At 38.4% G+C, this 24,172-nt stretch overlaps 1 protein-coding gene and 1 long non-coding RNA gene across 29 annotated transcripts in view; one reads left to right on the top strand and one right to left on the bottom strand.

Annotated features, from left to right (window-relative positions):
• HMCN1 (hemicentin 1) overlaps nt 1–24,172 on the top strand; it is a 281,366-nt gene that overhangs the window by 174,774 nt on the left and 82,420 nt on the right. For 27 of the 28 annotated variants that reach the window (XR_003076395.3, XR_005861916.2, XM_046944923.1 and 24 more), the window contains 18 exons: nt 741–868; nt 2,627–2,899; nt 3,958–4,053; nt 4,426–4,620; nt 5,646–5,776; nt 6,440–6,590; nt 7,074–7,200; nt 8,153–8,307; nt 10,487–10,765; nt 11,333–11,614; nt 12,395–12,503; nt 13,099–13,268; nt 13,500–13,654; nt 14,422–14,545; nt 14,965–15,066; nt 16,356–16,532; nt 19,223–19,374; nt 20,130–20,253. Coding sequence is in view for 26 of the 28 variants with exons in the window: in XM_046944923.1 (XP_046800879.1) it covers nt 741–868; nt 2,627–2,899; nt 3,958–4,053; nt 4,426–4,620; nt 5,646–5,776; nt 6,440–6,590; nt 7,074–7,200; nt 8,153–8,307; nt 10,487–10,765; nt 11,333–11,614; nt 12,395–12,503; nt 13,099–13,268; nt 13,500–13,654; nt 14,422–14,545; nt 14,965–15,066; nt 16,356–16,532; nt 19,223–19,374; nt 20,130–20,253 (2,930 nt within the window). In the remaining 2 variants the exon portion in view is untranslated. The remainder of the gene's footprint in view (nt 1–740; nt 869–2,626; nt 2,900–3,957; nt 4,054–4,425; nt 4,621–5,645; nt 5,777–6,439; nt 6,591–7,073; nt 7,201–8,152; nt 8,308–10,486; nt 10,766–11,332; nt 11,615–12,394; nt 12,504–13,098; nt 13,269–13,499; nt 13,655–14,421; nt 14,546–14,964; nt 15,067–16,355; nt 16,533–19,222; nt 19,375–20,129; nt 20,254–24,172) is intronic. The other variant, XM_040704903.2, reaches the window with a different exon arrangement.
• Nucleotides 19,141–23,095, bottom strand: LOC121111393. Its single transcript, XR_005861918.2, has 3 exons — nt 23,038–23,095; nt 21,580–21,614; nt 19,141–19,422 (listed from the first exon to the last, which is right to left on the bottom strand). It is a non-coding gene; the product is annotated as an uncharacterized LOC121111393 (long non-coding RNA).

The following is a 24,172-nucleotide window of genomic DNA, read 5'->3' as shown; positions in this document are numbered from 1 at the left end:
GCTTCTCTCAGAAAGCATTTGTAATTAATGGGCAAAGTAATGGGAGGTGAGTTATCCCAGCAATCATATATTTTGGGGTTATTTAAAAAAACAATCATTGGAAAGATAGGGGAAACAGAGGAGTAATCATGGTATCAGACGAATATCAGTATGAGTATCTGTATCTTGCGAGCCTTAGACCAGTGCTATAGTGAAAATCAGTGTTACATCATTAATTATGTTGTCAGAAATAATGGCAAATTCTATAAGCTCCAGAACTGATAGTTTTGAATCAGAACACTCTTCACATCCTTCCTCCCCTTCATCCTGAACCATCATGAAGTATTTTGGCCATGTTGAATTAGAATCACAAGCTGTTTAATGCAAACTTTCTGACTCTGCTGACCTGGAATGAGCATGTCTATGTTGGAGGCTCTACCTTGATGGGAATCTCTACCAGATGTTTTTTTTTCATTTCTAGATATGAGGCAGGTTTCAGTATCTCCTGTAAGTAGGTAGAGAACCTACTCTTTGTTACAATTTGGGTCTTACATTTTAAATTCTTGCTCTGTATTCTTTATGTGGCTCAGTAAAGAGCTGGAAAAAATGAATAAGTCATAGTTTAGTAATATGGCACTCAGTGCTCAGTGTGCCATGTAGAATGCTGGTAATTTAGCTGGTAGTGATCAGTAATGCGTAAGTAGAGATCATTCACCCTTCTGTACATGTTTATACAGCATATCTGCTACTTAATTTTGCAGACACACTTTCCTACTCTCAGGGTCAATGAAGATCAGTGAGACACAAGTTTCAGACAGTGGAATGTATTTCTGTGTAGCCACCAATATTGCTGGGAATGTGACTCAGTCAGTGAAACTAAGTGTACATGGTAAGTTTTAACTTAAAGGAAAATCATCAGCAAGTTTCAACATTGAATTTGGCATCCTAAAGATGCTAAATCTTTGTTTATATACATTAAGAATAATTTTTATGTATAATTATATTTTTTCTTTCATACATTAAATGCTACTGACGCATATTCTTTCTGCTCATATTGTCTTTGTATGCAAATTGTTTTTATTGATTATGTGGAAAGGAAATACTGTATAGATGTACACATTACCTAAATATGTATGTTTGTACATATATATGTACACCTTCCTTTCATGTTATTTAGACTAATGGAAGAATTACAACTGTATAACATATTTAACTCTTAGGTCAGCCAGAGGAGTTTTAAGAGTTGAAAACGCTTGTTCTAATATTCTTGGATGTTCTCTGTGCAACAGAGTCCTCAGTATTAGGTCTGAAAACAATGTCTGGAAATAGCAAAGTTGTCTGAGGCTTGTAGATGCCAAGTTCCCACCAGTCTTAATGGTTCTCTGTCACTACAATCCCTGATAAGAATCCAACCTTCCCACAGCCCCCTCTAGGTATTACAGGCTGCTACCAGGTCTTCCTGGAGCCTTCTCTTTTCCAGGCTGAACATCCCTGTTCTCTCAGCCTGAGCCATCTTACTTCTTTATTCAAACTAGCACCCTGCCCTTGTGTCCTCCTTCCTCCTCCTCAGTGAAGGTGTCTGGTCTCTCTTGCTGAGAGATGTCCCCTTCCCTCTCCTTCTTACCATAAATCACCAAATTCTCACCCCTGTGCCTCTCTCCTACTCTTATTGTGATGGAGCTCCAACCACTGTCTCTTGACAACTTAAGCAGTGTCATGTATCATTAGCTCCATGCTCTCCCTTTTGCTTCTCCTCATCTGTATCAGATAGAAGCACAGCTTGTGGCATGCATCCCTGTTGCTGGTGCTGCTGCACTGAGGAGAGTGGGAGCAGGAGCTGTGGCCTGGCACAGCCCAGGTGATGCTGGTCAGTGTAAGTGTGGTGTGTATGTAGTTCTGCTGTGGCTCATGCAGAGTTTGGAATTGCCTCACATGCCACAAACGTGCCAGCATGGAACGCCTGCCCCTGGCAGCTCTGCACACCTCAACTTCTTGAATGCAGTTACAATGACTAAACAGATGACTGTGTAGTTTTCTGTAGAGAGAGGTCTGATATCAGAGTGCATCTTCAGTTGTCTGTGATTGTACATTAACAGAAGAAATGGCACTTGTTGCTTCAGACATTCATTGTTTGACTTTATTGTCTGTGATCCTTAGAAAGAAAAACGCTGTGGCAGAAGAGTTAAGTCAGATTTGTGTTATTTTTGGGATCAGCAAGATCTTTTTCAGTAATATTTTATCTTTTTGTCTGAACTTGTATTTGGAAGCATACAAAGATTAGGAATTAGGGGAAGGAAATTAAAATGTCAAAGGGGAAATGTAATTAACTTTTTTATAAAAGCTTTTGATTCTTTTTGTTACGAAAAGCCAGTATGCTTAACTTTTCAAATGTGCATGGTGTAATAATAATACTCATATGGAAGTAGTGCAGTAGAATTTGAAATGTAGCTTCTCCAGACAAGTTTAGTGGTAGGCTATTATATATCCTGTCTGTAAAGAACATGCAGTTCTGCATGTGGGAGAATTCTGTTTCACTCAGTAAGGAAGGATGTTTTCTAAAATGACAAAGAAAGAAACTGCCTTCAAAAATGATCTTGTACATCACTTCCTTCACTTTACTGTTGACTTAACTTATCTTCTTGCTTAGTTCCTCCTAAGATACAGCGTGGTCCTCAAATTATGAAAGTCCAGGCTGGCCACAGAGTTGACATACCTTGCAGTGCCCAAGGGAACCCTCCGCCAGCAATCACCTGGTTCAGGGGCAGCAGTGCTGTGCCAATAGGCAGCGGGCAGCCCACTCACAGCCTGGGTGGGGCTCTGAGCATCAGCAACGTCCAGCTTTCCAATGCTGGGATCTACAGGTGCATCGCCAGTAATGCAGCAGGCAGTGACACCTCCGAGATAACAATTCAAGTTCAAGGTATTGCTGCTAGGACTGTAGCCTTGCATTCTGCTCTAAGTATAATTTTATGACAACGCAGTCAGGTTTATATTTTGGAGGGTGATGCTCCTTGCTGTTGACAGTTACAGCATGTAAAGTCCAAGTCTGTTTTAGATGTTATAGTCTGCTGTTAATTAAGAAAAATTGGGAGCATGCAAACATTCTGTGGAGAGTTAGCAGAAATAAGAAGCTCAAGTTGTTTTTTTTTTTTTTTTTCTTTTAAATCTGTAAGATATTTTTCATTTGCTTTTGCAGTATGTAATTAAAACCAGATCCCATTGTGGGAAACCTCCTTTTCAAATATTCTCTGTGTGTTCATTCACCTCTCACATTTTCACAGACTGTTTCTGTACACTAGAGCCCAGTGGCACAGCTTCAAATGGAACTGTAATTTTGCATAAGCTTCATTAGTCAATATACTATTAAGATGGTGATGGGACAACAGTGATTCATGTGCCAATTTAAACATATAATTTCTCACATGATCAACTGATATTTGGCATTGCTGACTTAAGTAGGAAGTGTTTCTTCTTCATAATAGTCTAAAGGCTGTTCTGATGCCTTTGGATTAGAGATGCTGAGAGCTGCCCATTGTGAGCAACAAAGAACTACTATATTCTTTGTATGGTCTCAGTCCACACGCAAGTTTAAAATGAGATGCAAGAACAAAGAATGGAAGGAGTATTAAGATATGGTATGAGAAAAAAATTATTATTATTATTTTTTAAGTTTATCTCATATTTTTCAGAATTTGCAATAACATTGTCTCTGCCTTCAGAACAAATATAGCATTGTTTTTTTTTTCCAATTTAAGTCAGACATTATATTTGTATTGCTTGCTTCCTAAATATTCCTCTTGAAGTCAAATACAAATACACAAGTAATTACTGCTTGTGTGGTACACTTCATCATTGTAGAGGGCATGAAAGGTGATGGTGTGAATACGAGCGATTTTAAAATTATGCATTGCCAGACTGCATTCTTACATTTGGAAACAAGGGTAAAAAAAAATTCTGAGCAGTCTGATTTTCTTTCAGAACCTCCTACTATGGATGATCTTGATCCTCAGTACAATAATCCCTTTCAAGAAAGAGTGGTAAATCAACGCATTGCATTCCCATGTCCAGTAAAAGGTATGTATCAGTATTACCTCTTTCAGTGACAGAAGTACACTTTTCTATTGACCATTGATAATTGTAATCCTTGTTATTGTAAAAATGTAAAATACGCACAGTGTTTTCCATATGTACTTTAAGTGTAAAATTCAAACTAATTGCAGTTTAAACAAGTTGATGAGGTACTTTGAACAGTCATTACTAGCTGACAAGGATATTCAAATGTTCAGGACTGAGTTTTTTAGTGATAATCTTACTTGTAACTGTAAATTTGAAGGCTCGTGACCTCCCTGTGGATTATTCTTGCCAGCAAGCAATGGTAATTATTCAAATCGTTCTTATTCTGAGCTATGTGAACTGATTCTTGAAGTTTTACATTACTTTTGTTAGGTACTCCAAAGCCTGTTATCAAATGGCTGCATAATGGAAGAGAACTGACAGGCAGAGAACCAGGAATTTCAATTCTGGAGAATGACATGCTGCTGATTATAGCTTCTATTACACCTTCTGATAATGGAGAATATATCTGTGTGGCAACCAATGAAGCCGGAAGGACAGAAAGAAAGTATAACCTGGAAGTTCATGGTAAATAATAAGCACAACTACTGGGGACATATTTTGAAAGAGATTATTCTGTTTCATTATTGGAAATTGCATGTCCCAAATCTTCCCATGGGCAGTTGAATCATGAAAACTAATCTGAGTTTCTATGATTCAGTTACTCTTTATATATTTTTTATTATTTCTGTTCATCGTAATTTTATAAATAAACAAGTCTTTGTTTAACTCAAAGAGCTAGGTTAGTCTCATTAGTAGAGAGCTCTAGTTATAGTCGATAACTAGACAAGTAACACACAACTAATATAACTACACAAGTAACAGGTGAAGACTTGTAGTGTAGATGTTTAAGTTTTGGTGATAGATTTGCATTTCAAATGCTAAGAAAAGTTGTTTGTCAGAATGAGCATAGAATAGAAGACACTCTTCCCTAATCCTAATTGCAAAATAGGAAATCTACAGATGACTGTGAGATATGTTTTGATATGGTACATTTTACTTCTTAGAGAGTACTTTTACTCCTATTCACTTCTCACATTTTTGATGCCCAATCAGGATTACCCTGATGCCCAAGTGTTTACCCTGAGAAATGCATCATGTACCAGCAAGGCTCATCTGTGGTGGTTGAGTTTTTCTAGTCCATCACATAGGACCTTTTGCTTTACTGTTACGGATTTACAAGTGACAGTCACATATTCTTGGGGATGATGAGAGCAGTGAAGAGGACGGATTATTCTCTGAAATTTACTTTCTTTGTGCTAAGCAAGTAACATGGCATTTTACAGATTAGTCTCTTAAAATGGTGATGGAGATTGTGTTTCAGTAGATTCCTTGAAATTCTGCTATAGACCAAGAGTCTTGTTCTTTGACAAGAGAACAAAGAACACTGGGAGATTGGCCCAGAGTCAAAGGGGAAATGGAAACATCTGGGATAAATAAAGTGAAAAATGTCTGAAAAATGTAGATGATAGAAGTCCTTGACTTGGGGAAAGGATGAAGTGAAAAATAACTGAGTTAGAAGGCTTAATACACGACTTTGAACTTTCTTGTAGTTCCTCCTGAAATTAGAGATCAAGAAAGGGTGACAAATACATCTGTAGTTGTTAATCATCCTATAAGTCTCTTCTGTGAAGTATTTGGAAATCCATTCCCAGTCATCTCCTGGTATAAAGAAGATATCCAGGTATGCACAATTAATTTAATTGATGTAACTGTAGCCATTTTCAGTTCCAGAATATTTTGTGTTGATTTTTCTTTTGAGTGCCTGATATAAAAATATATATATATATATGTATATACCTTATATATATTTAAACTGTACCAAGAACATCCACAGAGAAATCCAGATAAATATGGCTAATCCATTAATATGATTGTTCAATAAATCAAAAGCAAACTTTTTCGAGATCTCCCTAGGAATTAGCCTTAGAAGTCTGACAGAATACAGAGTGCCAGAATACTTGCAGAGGGTAATGTTAGTTTCTTCATTTTGTAGATGGAGAAACAAGAATTCTTGGAACTGATGTGAATTCCTAAGGGTTATCCTTGAATCCTATGCTTCTACTTGCAGCTGATAAGGATAGTTTATACGAGGAGAGATCTCTTTATGCACCTTTATGCCTAACTGCTATTGATGAACAAAGAGTTTCTTTGGTTTTCTCACCCTCTACTGTATGTTGTGCTAGGAGTCATATTGGATAGATTGCAGAAGTTGAGATGTGCTGTAATTGAAAAGGAAAATGGATTATTTTTAAACAGAAACTACCATTTTCTTATAAAGATCCATCTATGATACTTGGCTGATGTAATTGGATTACATAAGGCTCATGTCTTGGGTTCTTTTAAGGTTGTGGAAAGCAATACTCTCCACCAGATTTTGCACAATGGAAAGATACTGAAGCTCCTTAAAGCTACTGTTGATGATGCTGGGCAATACTCATGCAAAGCCATAAATGTAGCAGGAAGCTCTGAGAAGCTCTTTAACCTGTATATACTAGGTTAGTTCTATTTTTGTTTGTTTACTTGTTTATTAAACAGCAATCTGAAAAATAGTTGATATTTAAGAAACCAGTAAGTTTCAACTTACTATAAATGGGTTCTTCCTCTCATTTTCCATTAAATATTGTAGACTGAAGCACTCTCCATGATGGATTATGAATACTTAATATTTGCCATTCTCATAGTAACGCAGACAAAATACTGTTTCTCATTCTGGATTTTGGTCTTTGATACTTCATTTTGTGTTTTTGGGGTACAGTGCTCTAAGATATAAAGGAGTTTACTGTCCTGCAGTTCAGCAGCATGAGTGTGGGAGTGCTTGTCATGGTAGAAGTGATGTTGTGAATGAGCAGAAGTCTTGCAGTGAAAACTTAAGTTGTTTCAAGGGAACAGTATTATCCACTGCAGCATTTCTTCCAATCTCCAAGTGTAGCTTCCCTGTTTAAATACCAGTTCTTCCTGTAACATTTGTCTTTTTAAAGTTCCTCCCAGTATAATAGGTGCTGATACCCCCAGTGAAATTGCAGTCATCCTCAACCAGGAAACGAGTCTGGAATGCAGAGCCAAAGGCTTTCCTTTTCCTGGCATTCACTGGTTCAAAGACAGCATGTAAGTATACTGTCATTTTTTCGGCCTGTGTCTAGGTTATTCCTCCCTTAGAACATAGAGGAAAAAGGCACACAGCAGCAGCAAGCTCTGCTTTTAGCTACATAATGTTAAATTATTGTCATTGGATAAAATTTGTGGTAGCATGACATGGCAAGTCCTTTAGTCAAGTCGACATCCTGCTTCTTTTTGTAAACTATCCCATTTCTTACACTGGCGCTTGCAGGGCATATTTACAGTATGTGAAGCTAGGCAATATATGAGCCAAGACAGACGCAACTCTTTCTTTGAGCCTTAGTCTATCTTGAAATACGGTTTTTGTTGTAATATGGCTGTTTTGGTCTTTTCTAGCTGGTCCATTGTACGGTTCTGCATATATATATGTATATATATATATACGTACCCTAAAGGTTTAAAAACAGTTATAGTCTGCATGTTGAATTCTTCATCTTGTCTTCCTGGAAAGCATTCAAAAATTATAATTCTTGGCAGCTTAAATATTAGCTGTAAATAGTTTTAAACAGCATTGGTATTTAATGGTTTAGCTAGTGCCTATATTGAACTCAGATGTTCTAGTGTGACAAGAAGTTAATATGTTTATACTGTCATCTAGTATATACAGATATTTTGTTATCAGCAGAGGATTATCATGACATAGTAATTAGAAAAGGGAACAGAGATCAGGAGTAGGACTCAGGCCCCGCTGCTGGCATTCTGGATGACTTGCGTAAAGTACCTCTGTGTTTGGTTTCTTCTGAAAACCAGGAATCACTATAGTTATAATAGTTTGTTGCTTTATCGTGATCCTTTGGATGGATGCTGATTCTCTGGTGTTAAATGATACTCTTTAAAGCAATTATTGCCATTAAAGAAACCCTTGTTGTAATTGTCAGTTTAAATTAATGCCAAAAGGATGGGGTCAGAGTTCTGTGTAGCGAAATAATCTTTGTTTCAGGCCTCTGTTCTTGGGTGATCCCAATGTTGAGCTTCTGGAGAAAGGTCAAGTTCTGCATATAAAGTCTGCTCGAATGGTTGACAAAGGTCATTACCAGTGCAGTGCCACTAATGCTGCTGGCAAACAAATTAAGGAGGTCAAGCTGATCATCCATGGTGAGTTTATACAATCCTTGATCCAAGAAAATCCTTCAGTTTTGCACACAGGATTTTTAAATGGAGATGCTCAGACAAATATAAATTACTTAGGAATAAGTTAAATTTAATGCAAAAATACAAAGTAAAGTGCAAGAAGAATCAGATACAAATAGTCTCTGATAAAGAGCATTCCAGAAGATCTTCAGGTAGTGGTAAGTCATCTCTCTCAAGTTGGTGTAGTCTGTGGTCATTTATAATGAGAGAAGAAGCACTAGCATGGGATAACTATGTTAACATTCTTATTTTATGTAGCGTAGATTATACTTTTTGTGTTTTTACAAGCAGTTCAGTCTTAGCAAAATACCTGGGAAAAAGATCCATGCGATTAATTCCTGTGATTAGTACAGATAAGTTTAAGGAAAATGAGGAGATAAACAGTTGGGAAAAAAGGAAGGGAAAGATTCATGGAAACAGGAATGTGCTTTTGAAATAAGACTTTAAAAGAGACATGAGAAGGGGTTTTTTGTTTGAAAGACAAAGAACATGTGACAGCCCAGGCAGACCTGAAAACCATAGGTGTACGGTGCTAGCAGAAATGATGGAGGAAACATGCTGAAATCTATATATAGGATAAAACTGCTGGGCCCAGAGTGTGAATCATAGCTATTTGCATCCATGAGCACTAAAGCTAATGAGTCCTCATTTGCTATGGCTTTGAGTCTGAAGGTTTTGTGTCTTCTGTTCTGACAATGGTGAATTTGTGATACATTATTTCCCTCATTTGGGACATTTTTGAAGCATGGAGCAATGACATGCACAGAAATGTGCCTATATACTAATCACAGTGAGGTCTTCTGGGAACAAAGAAAATGCTGTGAGAACTCTCTGGTGATCAGGGTCATTGATGTCATAAGATTAGGGGAATAAAAACCACTCAGATCCCCCTAGGTGCATAGACTTCAGATTCTTCAGAGAAGAGAGGTGAATTAGTCTTGGCCAGACAAACAGAAGCCTACAGAGTAAGAGAGGAACCTAGATGCTGTTTCCCACTAGTTCTTACTTTGTTTTAGCTCTCTAGTTCTATTTTTATCTCTGTGGATGGAAGCATTTGTTGATAGAGAAATGCATTTGCCTTTGAACTGAATATGTTTCAGCATATGTTTTAGATGTGCATATGTTTACACACAGAATATTAATAAGGAAAGTATTTCATCATGGTTTGATAACCAGCAAGATCTGTCTCATAGGTGTAGGTCTGACACATAGGTTCACTGACACATTTCTTTACATTTCTGTGATGGCATTTTGAATGAACACTGTGGAAGTCAGCGGAAGTCTAGGATACGCTGAACATGTTTGGCAGGAGAGGAGTTAATGTGTCTGCCAGATGTGTCTGGTACTTTCAGCAGCTATAAATTTAGTTGTTGCCAATTTCACTGTGTTTTTATTGTTTCTACAAGAGATTTACGAACTCTTTATATTGGCTGATTTTACACAAGAGCTTGTTTGCTAGAAAAAATCTGAGTACTGCTGCCCAGTGAGTGAGGGAAATGACTGTGGGCCAAAAGCTTCAAAAATAGGAGCATAAAGCTGAACTATTAAGCTCATCTGTAGTCTCAAAGTAAGTGACTTAATCTTCAGAAATTCTGAGTACCGAGCATTTCCCACTCCAGTCATAGAGGTTCTTGGATGTCTTTGGTTTTAAAATTGCAGGTTGCTGTTCCTCACTGGGAGGATGCAGCTCCCAAGACATCCAGAATTTGCTCTTTCTTTACTCCTCAGAGAGAGGGAAAGGGTCAGCATTGTACCCTAATGCTTTGCAGGAGACATGGAGGCCCAGCAGACTTAACCTGGCATATGTTGGAGCCTCAAACACGAAGTGTTCTCAGGTACTTTTAGTGAGGCAGTAATGCTTTCTAGTGCCCCTTGGTGTGATGCCTGTTTATTAAATATAAGGTGTTCTTTGACAGTAGATTCCATTTGTGTTTGTGTTGTCCTCTCTTCATCCTTCCAGCTCGATGTGCCAAAGAGAAATCTACAGACACGGAAAAAAGCATCTCAAAAGCACCAGGAAAGATCAGAAGTCTGAATAACCTAAAATCTTTTATTCTTAGAACATTCTAATGTTAAAATTATTTAAAGCTGCACAGGCTTGTATACTAAGGCTTTTATGCTGTTGTTTTGTCTTTTGAAATAGTTCCTCCTAGTATTAAAGGAGGCAATATTACTACAGAGGTATCAGCACTTCTTAACAATCTTATAAATCTGGATTGTGAAACCAAGGGAATCCCTGTTCCTACCATTACCTGGTACAAAGAAGGACGCCGGATTATTTCCAGCCCCCAAGCTTTATATGTGGACAGAGGGCAGTTCCTGCAAATACCTCATGCCCAAGTGTCAGATTCTGCAAAGTACACCTGCCATGTGACCAATGCTGCTGGAGCTGCTGAGAAAACATATGAGGTGGATGTCTATGGTAAGTGAGAGCTTATCAAACTTGATTATTTGCCATGTTACAGGATGTGTGTTCTGAAAGCCTTCTGCCCTCCTAGTGTGAGCAACCTTTGCAAAACTATCAAGGCTGAACAGCAGTCAGTGGTTGCATTTAAGGGCTAGCTGTGTAGAAGTAGCTTTACACCCTGTGCATTAGGTGACTCTTAAAAAGCTCTCAACTTCAGGGGCATGGGTACCTTGCTTTAGTGAAATATCAGAGGTATTTCTTCTCCAGGAATCCTTTCTCTTTCTCATATATGCATGCTGAGAAGTTTTTAGGTGAAATAGCCTCTGTGGTCAGGATCCCAAATGTACTTTTTTGAGATTTTCAAATTTGATTCTTCCATCACTTTGCATCTTCTCTTTTGTACAAGTGGTCTTTATTAAACTACAGGGCTTGGCTTGCCCTGGCAGCAAATTCTCACATGTACGTATGTGACATAATGGCGTGTAGAGCCAAAGTGGGTGGAGAGAAACTAGCCTGTTTGCTCTTAATACATTTTCTGGCTACAGAGTTAATCACTTGCAATACATTTTTTCCTTTCTACAGTTCCTCCAGTAATAGAGGGCGATGCTGAAACAGCTCAGAGCAGACAGGTGGTTGCTGGCAATTCACTAACTTTAGAATGTAAAGCTGCTGGCAACCCTTCTCCTCTCCTTACCTGGCTAAAGGATGGTGTGCCTGTGAAAGCAAGTGACAACCTCCGTGTTGTGTCTGGTGGGAAGAAGCTGGAGATCCTCAATGCTGTTGAAGCTGACCGAGGCCAGTATTTGTGTGTTGCCACAAGCATAGCTGGAGAACAAGAAATCAAGTATGGAGTTGAAATCCTAGGTGTGTGAGCAACACAGCTACTGATATATCAGATTTGCAAGAAGGAATGTTTTTGTCTTTGTTGATATAATTATATAAAAGATCAGTTAGTCAAGCTGCTTATTTGTTAAAGCTGGGCACTGCATCTTTCTTTCCAGAATTACCAGATAGCTTGAACCCATTACTATGATCTGAATCTCAGCAGTCCATTCCCCTTAAATGAAGCCTTCAGAAAGTCTTGATTTTTCTCCTCTCAAAACACTTTTAGACTTTGAAGCACCTTCTGGAAGAATACTACTACGCTGTTGCATGTACATGTAGAGCACCCATTCTCATGTCTGTCTTACTGATCTTGCTGGCCAGTGAAGGAGCCAGGAGAAGACGTATGGTGGTGTTTCCTCTCCTGCCCACTCATTCCTGCAGACAGTATGGAGAGGTCCTGGAAGAGGGGCCTTTGCTTCCTCTGTTTGCTGACAGAGGGTCTTGAGAGGCTCACCCCACCAACACACCCTTTCACAAGGGATCTCAGACTGAATCTGGGGAAAAAAAAAAAAAAAAAAAAAAGGAAGAAGTAATTTAAAACAGAGAGAGATAAGAATGATTTGAACTCAGAAAATGTCATTGTATACCTGTTCTGTTTCAAAAAGGAGCAGTGATTCCTAATGAACTCCAAATCTGTCTGTGTCCCAAAGTGACATGGATGTCAAGAATTTTTTTTTTTTAACACTACTACTTCTAACAGACTTTTGTTACATTGCTGATGCTTAAATATTTTTGCTGATGGTTTTTTCTCTCCTGCAGTCCCACCGTTTGTGGAAGGTGGGGATGAATTCTTGGACTACATTGTGGTTCTCCATAGCCCTTTGGAGTTGGATTGTTCAGCAACAGGGACACCTTTACCAACAATCACGTAAGGGGATTGGTATGACAGTAAAACAAAAAATCTGCCATTTGATTGGATGAACTTGAAGGTAGTCTTTATATACAGTCCATGTTATTTAGTGACAGTTATTGTCTGGAGAACAGACTCTTGTCTCCAATGAAGACAGTGGCAGGTACTCACATTGTGCATTGTTATGATTTCACTGCATTTTGTTTTGAAGTAGTTCAGTAGATATGCCCTGGGAATTGGGATAGATAACAAGAGCTGACTAAATCCTTCTTCCCTTGCTAGTGCAGCTCTGTATTTATCATCTGCCAGCAATGATTGCCTTTGCTTTGGAGACTTCTGTCTTGCTCTTTTGATGATGTCTGCTATTTACGCTTCTTCCTAGCTTTCACATTTTCTGATGACTTCTTTAGTGCCTGTTCATGTATGTTCCCTTCTCCTGATGAACCACTATAGTCCATTGGCATTCAGAAGCAAAATGCTACTTGACATCTCCAGATCTCCATGGAGAAAATAGAATTTCTGTTATGTTCTGTGTAATATAAAAGTGTGTGTATTAGGACTGTTGTTGATCTTACTCCAATAGAGATCTGAGATTATGCTTTCTTTTTGATAGGTGGTTAAAAGGCGGACAGCCAATTGAAGAGGGAACTGGACATAAAATCTTGTTAAGTGGACAAAAATTTCTCATCTCTCGAGCTCAAGTATCAGACACTGGCCATTATAAATGCGTGGCTGTGAATGTGGCAGGAGAACATGAAAGGGAATTTGTTGTTACTGTGCATGGTAGGTTACTCAAGGGGAAAAAGGGGAACAGACTGGCTCTATTGTGGGTTGCTGGCAAGAAGATAATGAAATTTTCAGTAAATATTTTTATTGTTAGTGGATTGAAAAATAAGAGATAAGAGTAGATGAAATAGAAGTAGAGTTACTCCTATTGGTGGTCATAGTTCCTTTATATATGTAAATGTATATGTTCAAACGGTATTTCATTTTTGTTTCTGGTGTTTCTTGCAGTTCCTCCAACTATTAAATCAGCTGGCACTTCTGAAAGAGCTGTTGTGGTACACAAAGCTGTGACACTGCAGTGCATAGCCAATGGCATTCCTAGCCCTTCCATAACTTGGCTGAAAGATGGTCAACCAGTAAACACAGCCAGGGGAAATACTAGAGTAAGCAATACTCTTCTGTGGAATCCAAACTGTGAAAGATAGTTACTATAATTTAAATGTGTTAATGCTTTTTTTCCTTTTGCTTCCCTCATGCTGTCATACAATGATGTTAAAGATTCATCCTGGGGAGCAGTGGGCTTTTTACCTGAATAGACAGTACATCAGATTGACTATCAGTGTTCAGTAGGCTGAATCTCATTAGATACCTCCATACCAGGGGAGGTATGAGTCCATGACTGTAGATTCAGCATCTGGCTCCTTTCATTTGTGTTGTACTGTTCAAGGTATGGCCTGGGAGGTAGTGTTACTCACTTGTCATTGTGAGACAGGATTCATTGAGTTTTTCTATAAGCAATGCCATTGCAGCACCTGCCTGTACATTCCCTTCCATTATGAGATTCTGACTTTCAGTGAACAGCCCTTCCCAGTGCTTGCATGCCCTAGGGGATCAAGCATCTGTGGTGACTTTGGTTCAAGATGAAGCAGTTTTTGACATCGTGCTAGAGCTTGCAGCGTCCCCTTCACTATGCTTGTCTGTCCCTCTGCCATCTAGGTCTCCTCACAGCTGTACAGCTAACAATCCAGATGTCCCAGCAATACTGAGGTCTTTGAACTACCATGACACCTGTTGCATGACTTTTGGCCCTGGATGAGAGGAAACATGAAATGAGCTATATTCATTGTACATTTCTACTGTGCCTTTATGCTTAGCGACTTTATCTGGAACTACTGTCTAAAGTGGTTCCCCACTCTCTGTTTTGGTACAGCTGGAGTCTTCAGGCCGTGTTCTGCAAGTTGCTGAAGCCCTGCTCGAAGATGCTGGCAGATACACTTGTGTGGCAATAAATGCTGCAGGAGAAGCCCAACAGCATATTCGGCTTCGTGTGCATGGTAACAGTGTTTCTGCCTCTAGTTAGAAACTGAAAATAGTGATTTTAAGGCAGTTTTTTTACATTTATATTCCTTTCTCTTTTGAGCTCATTGACATTTATTTATTTATTTATTTATTTATTTATTTATTTATTTATTTATTTATTTACATCTGCACATCCATCTTTCAGTTTTCATTCATTGTCTCACTCCGGCAGAAAGAAGCTTAGGGCAAAATCTGCCCTTCTTGGGATTTTGCTAGTGTAGTCTAATTCTACAGATAAAATTCCTAGAGAAATTTCTCCGTTATTCAGTCGTTAGTAGAAGCTTTAGCAGTTCATTGCCCTAGGTTTCTCAGAGAGCAAAATGCTTTGTGATTAGAATTTTTGCCAACCAAATGGCTGAAATAATGAAAACCTGATGCTTTTGTCTTTGTAAAGAACCACCCAGCCTGGAGGATGCAGGGAAAATGTTAAATGAAACAGTGGTTGTGAATAATCCAATCCATCTTGAATGCAGAGCATTGGGGAACCCTCTACCAGGTATGCATCTTTCAGGATGTGAAGACTGTCTGATGACAGGTTGTGACTTTTCTACGTCTTTTGAAAATAATGATATTAGCATGAAGTTAATTTTGTGGTATTTAAACTAGCTAGAAACTATTAAACATTATTTATGACAGAGAATGTCAGTATATTGAGTTATGTGGAATAAGAATTGGGAAATTGAGTGATTTGTTCTGTTTTCTAATTAAATAAATGAAAAGCAAGTGGATAATCTACATCCTTATGCATACAGCAATGTTTTGTCCATAGGCAACGATACTGTTATAGTTTTATGAAATCATCTGTAAACCACCTTTAAACACATCTACTCCTTTTCCCCGTCAGGTCAATATTTTATGGGGTAGGGCAGACTTGAACAATACCTTCAGTATTGAGTGTACCTGTCAAATGGGGTCATATCTAGGACCTTGCCTAAAGTCTCTGGAAAACCATATGATTCTCTCTATTTGCTTCAGGCCTCTGGCATGTTTTCTGCAAATGTTTTGCATTCTGCAAATGCAAATGTTTTCTGTGTGTGTACCATAGTTTCTGTGGCTTTCCCGAATGATAGAGATTATACTAATGATTTTCTGGGTTCTCATGATATTCTAAGCTTTGTAAACCAGGCTGCTTGCATCTGTTTGTTCTCATCTAACTGAAGAGTGAAGCGATACCAGTAAAGTGTTAGTTTGCATAAAAGCTCTGCTGAAGAAGAGTAACATCTTTTGGCTGAGATGCAAAAATGTCCTCATTTTTTGTTGATTTTTCGTTTTATTAATTTTGTTCTGGAGTAATACCAGTTTTTCAGTTTTCATTTCCTATTTTTCAGCCTTTGAGATGAACTCTGTTATGGCTGCTTGCATTTTGAATCTAAACTTCTCAGTTGGTTCAGTTTAATGTAGCAATACTTCAGGGTAAATGGTGAAAAATGATACATACTGTGTATTTGTGTAGTTTTCAACCTTGGTATTAGATGACTAGACATCATCAAAATAGATGCTTTCTGTTACATTTTCTTAACTTCAGAACATTATTTCATAAGCACATGGTGTGCATGTACAATAGCTTCAAATTTGCTATTGAATCCTGTAGGCATAGTCATTATTTTGCACAGATGTTACTGATTTTCTCATTTCCTGGCTACTTTTTACTGTTATTAATTCTAATGAATATATATTGTGTGGTTGGTTTTATGTCTCTGACAATTCTGAGGGAAAATCTGAAGTATATTTGGACCTGTTTGTCAGGGGGAATACTTCTGACAACTTTTCCATTTAATTTTACAGCTATCACGTGGTACAAAGACAGTCATTCACTCACCAGTGCTGCAAGTGTCACTTTTCTGAACAAGGGTCAGGTTCTGGAGATTGAGGGTGCTCAGATTTCTGACACTGGCATTTATAAGTGTGTGGCTGTCAACATTGCAGGCACAGCTGAGTTGTCCTACAGTCTTCAGGTTCATGGTAAGTATTACAAAACTTATGAGAAACTCCTACCTGCACCATGTTTGCTCTTTTAAATCTTCTCAGAAGTCTCGTCACATCATCATCCTGGAAGAGATATAGCAGGGCTCAAGGGAGCACATTCACTCCTTGTTGTTGTTTTTTCCCTTAGTGATATTAGGATACATGTTTTTAATATTAGGAAGATGTCATAAGGGAATTTGATTTTTAGGAAGAATGAGCAGAGACACCAGAATTGTGGAAAAGATATTTATATTATCATTTAAAGAGTTCAGAAGGACTTGAAATTGCTGTGTTTCACTGTAGATGACTTCAAAGTCTACAGTAGATAACGAAAGGACACAAGTCAAGTGTTTTTTCATAGTGCAAGAATCTTAAAGAAAAATGTACTGTGTTTAAAGAGGCGAAGTCAAAGTGTAGGTGTTTGCAGAAATGCGACACCTGATCAAAAGCCAAATAGCAGCTCTTCCACTGATTTCAGTGGATTTTGGATCAGGCTCTAATCCAAACTCCTATTTCTGATGCATGCGTATGCATGTAAGTGGTTTTCAGTGGGCATCTTAAACGCAAAACTGTGGCCCAAATTTGGCACGGTGTCCCAGGCTGGTATGCATGCTTAGTATGTAGTTCCTATTAATGTTAATTAACAAATATGGAGTTGGGCCATACATTTCTGTTAGATTAATGACTGTCATGGGAGAGAATGAGGGCTCAAGGCATGGTCAAGGGCAGTTAACCTCACCCAGTGATGAATTCATAGGAAATATTTAGAGCCAAGGTCATTATACTGTTTAAACTGAGAAATAACTCCTAAGTATATGTTTATCTTCTTATAGGTAGTGGAATTTCAGCAGAAATTTACAGAGTTTTCTAAGGAATTAATACTCTCTCACTTAGTGGCAAACACTACACAAATAAAAGTACTTCCCCTACCGGAATAGAAATATATACAGTTGCAGCCAGTGCTGATTGCATCAAGGGAAGCTGAAACACCTATCTATGAACCTTCTTAATTCAGCTTGTGTGGTGCAAAACTTAAAGGGAGTGCTTTTTGGATTTACCAAAAATGAGGTTATCATCCAGTTTATTTGGAGTTTGAGTTTGGTAAGACAGAGGGGTTTTTTTGTTGTTGTTGTTTGGTTTTTTTTTTGTTGTTGTTAATAATGAAAGCAAGAATGACTACTAAAGGAAGAACAGACTCTGAAGTGTCATACAGAAAGTTGCATCAAATTTACTGATAGCCTGCTCTGTGTTTTTGTATGGCAGCTGGCCCTGTGAATGAGCATCTATCTTGGTTGACTGCTGGTTGTATTCAACAGCTTCTGTTGTTAATAGAGTGTTGTGGATGCAGTAGCTGTGGTAGAAATTATCAGCTCATTTTTGCATTAAGAAAAAGGCCTGATACCACACACTTAACAACTAGGCAGGCCTACTCAGTTTGAAGGGAGCAGGTTGAATTTTGGCTTAGTATATTCTTATGATTTCATGGTACTAAGATTTTTGCACTTCTTTCTCACCACTTCAACCTTTTCCAACATTTAAGAACAGCGGATGCTGCTGAAATAAGATGGAGATACTGTGTGTACATTGAAAAAAAGAGTATAAAATCATACTTGCATGTTTCCTGGGTTATCTGCTATTAATGAAATTCGTCTTAGGATGAGTAGCCTGAGCTGCATGCTGTTAGAGACTGCTGAATTTATTAATGCATCTCATTTTCATTAAAGAATACATAAACATTTTTTTCTCATGTCGGATATATATGAGTAGAATGCACTGTTCTCATCTTTTTCTAGGAGTGACTTCAAGCATTAAGCTTTTGTGATTGATTTGAAAAGTGTGAAAAGTGAAAGTACAGGTATATGACTAAGTTTTAAGTGGTGGAAGCAACATTGATTTATCAGGAAAATCAGAACAATTGTTCTGATTTTCCTGATAAATGAAACATCTCTCTTTTTTAACACTTAAGTTGCAAATGTTGAATGTCTGCAGAAAACAGCTTTTTGATTCCAAAGCTGTTGTTTTCTCCTGTAAATGTATGCCAGTGTTATGCCCACACTTGTTTGCTCATGAAGAAGTACAGAAATAACAAAAGAAGTATACTGGAAATCTCAGGTATGTTCCTGTCTCCCTTTTAAACATAGTTCTACAAAATTTACGAGGCCTTACACTTAAAATAATTGTTTTGATGTGTCCCATTAAGATTATTTTTATCATCAGACAGGCAGATATTGTACGGATGGAACTGGTAAGTGTATTTTCTGCAAGACTGATTTATTACTCTGTATATATTTGGTTTATTCGGTTTATCATATAAACTTCTCTAATTAATCTCCACCACTGTTAATGCCTTTCATGAGGTCTAGATGGAATGTTATAAAAGTGAGGGAATATTTTCAGGTTTGATGTTCTGGTTCCTGGGTGTCATAGCTGTTCTCTGGGCTGCAGACTTGATCCTACTTACCTTGCTGACAGTAGTTTCACCAAAGTTATCTGACTGCTTATGTAAGTAAGAGCAGCATTTGGCACAGAGCAAACAAATGGCAGTAGTGCTAATGTTAGAAATCTTTCCAACAGTATAGTACCTTGCAGGAAGAGAAGCAAGTTCTAAAAGTAAGCATCCCATTTAATTTCATTTTGATTTATCTTAACTCTTACATAGCTGCTCCGGCTTTATTTTCTTTTTTCAGTCCCACCATCAATCTCTGACAGCAGTGACACGGTGACAGCGGTGGTCAATAACCTTGTGCGAATGGAGTGCGAAGCAAGAGGCATCCCTGCACCCATCCTGACATGGCTAAAAGACGGCAGTCCTGTTTCCAGCTTCAGTGATGGACTTCAGGTACTGGGTTCAAATCCTGCCATCTGCTTTGGTATGAGCCTGTAAAGCCTGTGCAATTTAATGATAGAGACAAAGTTGGAGGTTTTGGTATGAGGGTATAAGGCTTTTTGCTCTGGGATATTGTTGCAAGCTTACGTAATTACTGTGCAAAACGTGCTCATTATGGATATATTGAAATAAGGTGGTCCTTTCAACTGATGTCATACTAAGTAAAAGTTTCCATAAGCAAGTTTTTCACTGACTGGCAAGAAGACTAAACTGAACCGCCTTTCTACACTGAAGAGATCCTTAGAGTTTAAGATTGCATAATATCTCATTACTAAAAATAACAGCTTGGAGAAAAACAAGTCCCTGCTGTAAGGAGAAGGTTCTGAATCAAAATAATAGGGCATTGTTGCTTTCTGAAAGCTATTTTTATGATCTGAAAGATGAGAGGTGAAATTTGTGTCTGTGGGTTACTTTGGGCACAGAGAGAAACTGTGACAGTGTTTGAAACTAGTGAGAAAGGGGAATGTCCATGTCTTGCAGAGACTTCAAGTTCAAGAGTTTCCTATGATTTGCATAAAGCCAGACTTTTGCTTTTGCAAGTCTTGATAAAAAAGAACAATGGAGTACAGGAAAGAGTGTATGTAAAATATAGATGGCGGAAATCAGTAGCAAAACAAGTAATTTGTTTTGGAATAAAACCTAGTCATTCTCATGTTTCTGCGTTACATTGAAGCATGTATACTAAATATGCTGTGTTTCTTTTGCAGATTCTGTCTGGGGGCCGAGTCCTGGTGTTGACAAGTGCTCAGATAAGTGACACAGGAAAATATACCTGTGTTGCAGTGAATGCTGCAGGAGAGAGCCAAAGAGATATAGATCTCAGAGTTTATGGTGAGATTTTCTGACAATTTTTTTTTTGAATGAGGAAAACTGTTCGTGGAGCTTTAGTGGTCCAAATGTTTAGTAACATTGAAGAAAAGTTGTTCCAACCCATAATGAAATCCAAATAGATCAGGAGGTATGTTTGTGTGTACATGTATGTAAGTAAAAAATATATACATATATATGTGTATGCACATAGACATATTAAAGTACATATATTCTGTGTATCCTTGAAGAAATGTAGCTGCAGCAATGAATTTGTAAGTTGTGTACACAAAGGCTCATTTATAAATGACAGGACAAAATGCATATTTGTCTTTGCGTGAGTTACACGTTGATACAAAAGCTGTTATGGGGGTGAGAGCTCAGTGGTCCTAATGAGTTAATGTGAATTTGCCACAGAGCTCTCAGATCTTTCCATTTTCAGGCCCTTGCTTGAAAGCCACCACTTGCCAAAATTGTGGTGTCTTTTTTAGTGCTAATCATGACCCTATACTGAGTTGCCCAACAAGACAGCTTTGTCTCTTCTGAGAAGCAGGATATCACTTTAGCTATTGTGCTTTGCCAGTTTTCCGAACTGTGTCAAGCAGTTAATTCTATATTCTTTTTAATGCACTCATGTAAATTCATCGGTCCTCCTCATTTCCTGTAGCTTGTTTGGCTTCCTTCTGATTTCTTGCAGCTTGTATAAGATGCTTTCTTATATTTTGTTCTTAGAGTTAACTAGTGATGTACAGATATCAAAGAGCATAAATGTGTTGTCAGGTGAAAAGGCATGGAGTTTAGCTGTAGCTAAGTTTGAAGTTTCCCTGGACAACTGAATGTTCTGTATGCCAGTGAAATGAGGATGAACAATGATCTGCCATTTTAGAAATCTTACACTACTGTATGTGGAGAGAAGCTTTTGGAATTGAAGAACCCTTGTGGTTTTGTTTTTGCTTTCAGATTAGTTGGGAGAAAAGTGTGATTGCTCTGCTGATCTCTAACTCTATGGCAACTGTAAGCAGAACTCTGGAAATCTTACAAGTTAGAAGATTGCATGTTTCCTTAGGCTAATTGAGACTGCTGGCTATGTTATTTGCTTTCATGTTTGGCTTTTAGATTAATCTTGTAAAGGCACTGTGGTTAGGATATTCACTTGTGACTTGAGTCATGGCTACTTTTTGCATCTGCAAGAGGCAGTCAATAAAGTCAAGATTCTGGCACAGCAAACTCAAGTTTAAATTGGGATATAACATTTTGTATCTACAGCAAGGAATATCAAGGTGTCTTTTGGAGTTTGAGAACAAGTGTTATTTGTATACATAAGTGCAGAAGTGGCATGGATCTACTTACCATTCCTTTGGTTTTGGAATCTCTGTCCCTTTTCGCTAGAAGAAATGACAAGAGATGGTTAGAAGTTGTGTATGTAAAGTTACTGTTGTAATTTTACTCTTACTGAGCTTCTGCAGGGCCATCTTGAGCGAGGCTGTCACAGAAAGTAATATTTCTGTTAGGACTTAACCTGGCATGAATAATCTAACTAAGAAGTCACAGGAGGAAAATAATTTGAAATGCAGCTGGATCTGAGGTGGTTAGAAATGTGTGATGCACTAAGCTAGTCTAAGAGTTGGAACAACCTGGATTAACATATAGTTACCATGGGCATAATTAGATTAATTTTAAACCTTATTCCTCCAGAAACCAATCACAGAATCATAGAATTACTCAGGTTGGAAAGGACCTCAAAGATCATCAAGTCCAACTGCAGCCTAACCATAGTACCCTAACTCTAACAACCCTCTGCTAAATCACTAGTGACTGGTCACCAGCTGGATTGAACTCCATTCACCACCACTCTGTGGGCCAGGATCAAATATCACATGTATGAGAGAGGATATAGTTCTGCTCTTTGACCTAATATTGCACCCGGATAAGCCAACATTGCAGCCCCACATAAGATGACAGCAGCAGTTCTCTAAGTCTGATCTATGACTGAAGCATGACCACAAAATCATAGACTCACAGAATTACTCAGGTTGGAAAGGACCTCAAAGATCATCAAGTCCAACCGCAGCCTAACCATAGTACCCTAACTCTAACAACCCTCTGCTAAATCATATCTCTGAGCACCACATCCAAACAGCTCTTAAACACATCCAGGGATGGTGACTCAACCACCTCCCTGGGGAGTCTATTCCAGTGTTTAACCACCCTTTCTGTAAAGAAGTGTTTCCTAACGTCCAACCTAAACTTACCTTGGTGCTACTTGACGCCATTTCCCCTCATCTTGTCACCTGTCACCAGTGAAAAGAGACCTACCCCACTCTCACTGTAAACACCTTTCAGGTACTGAAAGAGAGTAATAAGGTCTCCCCTCAGCCTCCTCTTCCCCAGACTAAACAGCCCCAGCTCCCTCAGCCTCTCCTCATAGGGCTGATTTTCCAAGCCCTTCACTAGCCTTGTTGCCCTTCTCTGGACCTGCTCCAGTACCTCCATGTCCTTCTTGTACTGAGGTGCCCAAAACTGAACACGGTACTTGAGGTGAGGCCTCACCAATGCCAAATACAGGGGCAGGATGACTTCCCTAGTCCTGCCCACCACACCATTCCTGATACAAGCCAGGATGCCATTGGCCCTTTTGGCCACCTGGGCACAGTGCTGGCTCATATTCAGCTGACTGTCCAACAGTACACCAAGGTCTAGTGTCTGTCTTTCCATATTTCATGAACTCAGTTTCCTTTTACATGCATTTCAGTTCATTTAGCTGGGGGGAAATGTAGTTGGTGGAAAAGTATTTGGAAATAAATTTACCTTCTGTAGTAGTGGATCACCTTCCAATGTTAAGTTCCAGAATACTCATAAAGAATCTGGGCCTTTGTGAGTTCTACAAAGAAAGATAAACAAATTTGTTTTTAGTTACTATATTTCTTATGCACAGAGACCAGAATTTTCCCTAAATTTTTTCCAAACTGTGAAATCAACTGCTTTGATGAATACTTCCTGTGCAAGAAAAACAAACCTTTATTGTTAGTGTTATTTTTTAGGACATCTTGAGAACTGTATTGATAGTCTGCTGAGTACAACTTTGGGATTTTCTGTAATCTCCCTTGTGCTATAGTCAGTATATTCAGTATATTTTTGTTCAAAGTGAAGCCAATAGTATTTCTCATGAATGGTCCCACTGCTTCCCTTCTTCTTGCTCACATATTTTGGACAACCAGACATGCAGTTTCTGAACTAACAGATTACTAAGCTAGAAAGTGAGGGAAATGCAGCAACAAAAGCTCTTCTATTTGGCCTTGGTCAACATTTTATTAGGTTAAGTAAACAGTCTTAGTATGCAAAAAGTATAAAAAGCTCACTGGATATATTTTACTAGGTAAAGTAATTCTTGCTAGAAGAGTTTTGATTTTGCAAGTATTTAATTGCAGACCTAAAGTTGCCTTAATGTTAAGTCTGTAGTGAGTATGCCTTCTGGTTTAAAATGGAAGGAAAGGAAGGGGAATCCCTATCAAATGCTTTAAGGATTTAAGAACATATCTTCCATTAAGAGCACTAGCAAGAGTTGTCCTCTGGATCATGCTCGAGCACCCCAGTTCTAGTTTGCTGTTAACTAAATGAGATAAACTAAGTTTATCATGAGGGCTCTCAAATTCTGTCTCACTGTCTCTAATGTGGGAAAGGGAATTTCCAGTAGAGAGCTGATGCTAAGCTGCAGCAATGCAGTGTGATGCACACATCTCACCTTTTTTCAAGGCAGTTTGTGTCTCGGGCTGAAATACTTTAAAATTCGTGAAGTGTCAGTGTTTTGTTAACAACTCAAAGCTGCTTCAGTAGTCTAAAAATCTCATCTGACTGTAAGCCAGCCTGCTGTTAGCAAAGGACACTCGACTCAGCTGTGAATAATGATGTGAAGCCATGGACAGCAAGCAGTTCTCAGTCATTA

Source organism: Gallus gallus, chromosome 8 (genome assembly GCF_016699485.2).
Source record: "Gallus gallus isolate bGalGal1 chromosome 8, bGalGal1.mat.broiler.GRCg7b, whole genome shotgun sequence".
In the NCBI taxonomy this organism is placed as follows: Eukaryota; Metazoa; Chordata; class Aves; order Galliformes; family Phasianidae; genus Gallus; species Gallus gallus.
Note: the sequence above shows the minus strand (reverse complement) of the source record. Positions and strands in the feature narration are given on the sequence as shown.